Source organism: Parus major, unplaced genomic scaffold, assembly GCF_001522545.3.
Source record: "Parus major isolate Abel unplaced genomic scaffold, Parus_major1.1 Scaffold782, whole genome shotgun sequence".
NCBI lineage: Eukaryota > Metazoa > Chordata > Aves > Passeriformes > Paridae > Parus > Parus major.
Window position 1 is genome coordinate 2,437 of NW_015379661.1, and position 3,492 is coordinate 5,928.

Genomic DNA, 3,492 nt, shown 5'->3' on the forward strand with positions numbered 1-3,492 from the left:
AGGACGGCTCGGAAGGACGGCCGCTCCCCGGGGCTGTAGTTGAGGCACCGGGAGATCAGCGAGGCCAATTCCCGGCAGGAAGGCTCCGGCAGCCGATGCCTCTTCTCATAAAAACGCTCCTTCTGCAGGGAAAAAAACCCAAAAAACCACGGGAAAAACTCCAACTCCAACCTCTGGAAATCCAAAACTCAGGAAAACAAGCGGGGATCACCTCGGAGGGAGTGCGTTCCTTCAGCGGGACATCGGCATCGAAGCAGATTTCCAGGAGAGTTGTCCCAAAACTCCATTTATCCGAGGCCGTGCTGAGGTTCCCGATATCCCGAATACATTCCGGAGCGATCCAGGGGATTCTGTCCACACGCTCTGAAAGAAAAGGTATTAAATGTAAATTTAATATTGATTTATGCTCTTGGGGGCATCGATGTAATGCGTTCGTGTGAGGGATTAAAATAGGGAATACGGATTGGTAAATTCGGGATATTAAAGGTGGAAAATATAGGTTGTGAAGTGGAAAAAGATGGAATGTTAAAGGTGTAAAATACAGGAAATTTGGGATTTTAAGGGGATAAAATATGGGATTTCCAGCACTGGAATGGGGTTGGATCATCCCTGAGAGCAGCTTTGGGAACCAAACCAGGTAAAACTCCCCTATTAAAATATCAAATATCAGGAAAACTCAAGCTGGAAAAGTTTGGGATACTTTGTGAAAAGAGCTCTGGCACATCCCATGGGAATTATTAGGGAAAAGAAGATAAAATAAATTGGATTTAGTCTCGTACCTTCCCGGGAGAGCACGGTGAAGCTGACCCCGGGATCGCTGAGTTTCACGAAGGGCACGGATCCGTCCTCCAGCCCTTTCCTGGCCAGCAGGATATTCTTGGCACACACATTCCCATGGACCAGGTTTTTATCCTCCTGGGAAAAGCAAAAGGAGAAGGGGAAAATTATTGGGATATCAAAAAAAAAAATTAAAAAAAAAAATCAGTTGTGGTTTATTTGTTGTAAATATTTTACTGTTCTCTGGGAATAAATTCTCTAATAATAAATTTCTTAATAATAAATTTTTCAATAATAAATTTCTAATAATAAATCTCCCAATAATAAATTTCCCAACAATAAATTTCTAATAATAAATCTCCCAATAATAAATTTCCTAATAATAAATTTCTAATAATAAATATCCCAGTAATAAACTTCCCAATAATAAATTTCTAATAAATATCCCAATAATAAATTTCCTAATAATAAATCTCCCAATAATAAATTTCCAACAAAAAAATTCTTAATAATAAATTTCCTAATAATAAATCTCCCAATAATAATTTTTCTAATAATAAACCTCCCAACAATAAATCTCTCAATGATAAATTTCTAATAATAAATTTTTCAATAATAAATCTCTCAATGATAAATTCCCTAATAATAAATTTCCCAATAATAAATCTCCCAATAATAAATTTCCTAATAATAGATTTCTAACAATACATCTCCCAATAATAATTTTTCTAATAATAAATCTCCTAATATTAAATCTTCCAATAATAAATACTCTAATAATAAGTTTCCCAATAATAAAATTTCTAATAATAAATTTCCCAATAATAAAAAGCTCCCCCACTAAAAAAATTCATTTTTCCAACAGCAAATTCCCAATAATAAGAGAATACTAGGAAAAAAAATCCCAGAAAAAAGAAATATTACGGAAAAATCCCAACAATACCAACAGGGGCATGTAATAAAAGAATAAATCTTACACATTTATATATATAAAAATATAAATATAAATATGTATATAAATATGTATATAATAAAATTATAATCTATATTATAATATATATATTATTTATAATTTAATAATAAATAAATATGGAAAAATAAAATTAAAAGCTGGAATTCCAGGCTGGAATTTTCACCTCCTTCTCTGGGAGTTTTGCTCCAAAAAAAAAAGGGAATAAAGGAGATTTTCCAACCTCATGCTCAGAATCCCATCCCTCACCCCTCGCTTTTCCCACCTCCAAAACAAACCCAGAAATTCGGGAAAGATCCCAAAAACTCCGTTTATTCCATAAAAAATGCCGGGGAATATTCCCAGCTGGAATTACCAGGTAGCTCAAGGCGCTCCCCAGCTGTTTGGCCACGGTGATTTTCCAGCCCACGGAGATCCTGCCCTTCTCCTTGCGGAGCAGCACGTCCAGCGGCCCGTGCTCCACAAACTCCTCCACCATGATGTCTGAGGGGTTGGGAAAACCGGGATAATCCGCCGGGAATTGTTTTTTGGGAGGGATTTTGGGGGGGATGCGGCAGAGGACTCACTCTCGGAGCCGCGGACGCAGACGCCGTGCACGAAGGCCAGGTGGACATGGGACACCTGGGACATCAGGCTGGCGCTCTCGAAGAACGCCTGTGGGACAGCGGGAATGGCACCCCAGGATTCCCCAGGGACTCCCCAGGGATTCCCCAGGGATTCCAGGGTCAGGGGCATCCCGGGATTCCCAAGGGTATCCCAGGGATTCCCCAGGGATTCCAGGGTCAGGGGCATCCCAGGATTCCCAAGGGCATCCTGGGATTTCTGAGGGGATTCCAGGGCCAAGGGAATCCCAGGATTCCCGATGGGATTCCAGGGATTCCCCAGGGATTCCAGGGTCAGAGGCATCCCGGGATTCCCAAGGGCATTCAGGGATTTCCCAGGGATTCCCCAGGGATTTCCCAGGGATTCCCCAGGGATTCCAGGGCCAGGGGCATTCCAGGGATTCCCCAGGGCAGGACCAAGGGAATCCCAGGATTCCTGAGGGATTCCCCAGGGATTCCAGGGCCAGGGGCATCCCGGGATTCCCCAGGGCATTCCCAGCTCCAAAGAGCCCCATTCCAGCCCTCCTGGATCCAAATTCCAGCCCCCAGAGCCTCATTCCACCTCCTGGAGCCAAATTCCAACCCCTGGAGCCTCATTCCACCCCCTGGAGCCAAATTCCAGCCCTTTTGGAGCCAAATTCCATCCCCTGGAGCCTCATCCCAACCCTTTCGGAGCCTCATCCCAACCCTTTCAGAGCCGAACTCCACCTCTGGATCCCCCAGATCCCTGGGATCCCATTCCCGGTGCTCACCAGGGCGATGTCCCTGTGGCTGGGATCCAGCACTTTGAGCACCACCCGCATCTCCCGCCCGTTGTTGTTGTTCTGCTCCACGGAAAAATCCTCCTCGTCATTCCCGGAATTCCCGCAGACGCTCAGGATCCCCTCGTAGATGTTGGTCCGGGTGCCCTGGCCCAGGTGGGAGCGCTGGGAAAACCGGGAAAAGCGGCGGCCGTTGGATGCGGGAAGGTGGGAATTCTCACCCGGATTCGTCCATGGATGGATGCCGGGAAGGCAGAGGGAAAATCCCGGGAAAGCAGAGTGGATCCCTCCAACTCTCTTAATGAATCCTGGGAATCTGAGCAGTGAAAATCCCAGGAATCTGAGCAGTGAAAATCCCGGGAATCTGAGCAGTGAAAATCCC

At 44.5% G+C, this 3,492-nt stretch overlaps 1 protein-coding gene across 1 annotated transcript in view; it reads right to left on the bottom strand.

Moving 5' to 3' along the window:
- Positions 1 to 3,488, bottom strand: part of TYK2 (tyrosine kinase 2) — a gene marked incomplete at both ends in the record, with an annotated part of 5,919 nt that extends 2,431 nt beyond the window's left edge. The window contains 6 exons of the mRNA XM_015616796.2: positions 1 to 122; positions 212 to 363; positions 780 to 915; positions 2,103 to 2,230; positions 2,314 to 2,401; positions 3,102 to 3,488. Coding sequence (XP_015472282.2) covers positions 1 to 122; positions 212 to 363; positions 780 to 915; positions 2,103 to 2,230; positions 2,314 to 2,401; positions 3,102 to 3,488 — 1,013 coding nt within the window. The remainder of the gene's footprint in view (positions 123 to 211; positions 364 to 779; positions 916 to 2,102; positions 2,231 to 2,313; positions 2,402 to 3,101) is intronic.
- Positions 3,489 to 3,492: the final 4 nt, after the last annotated feature.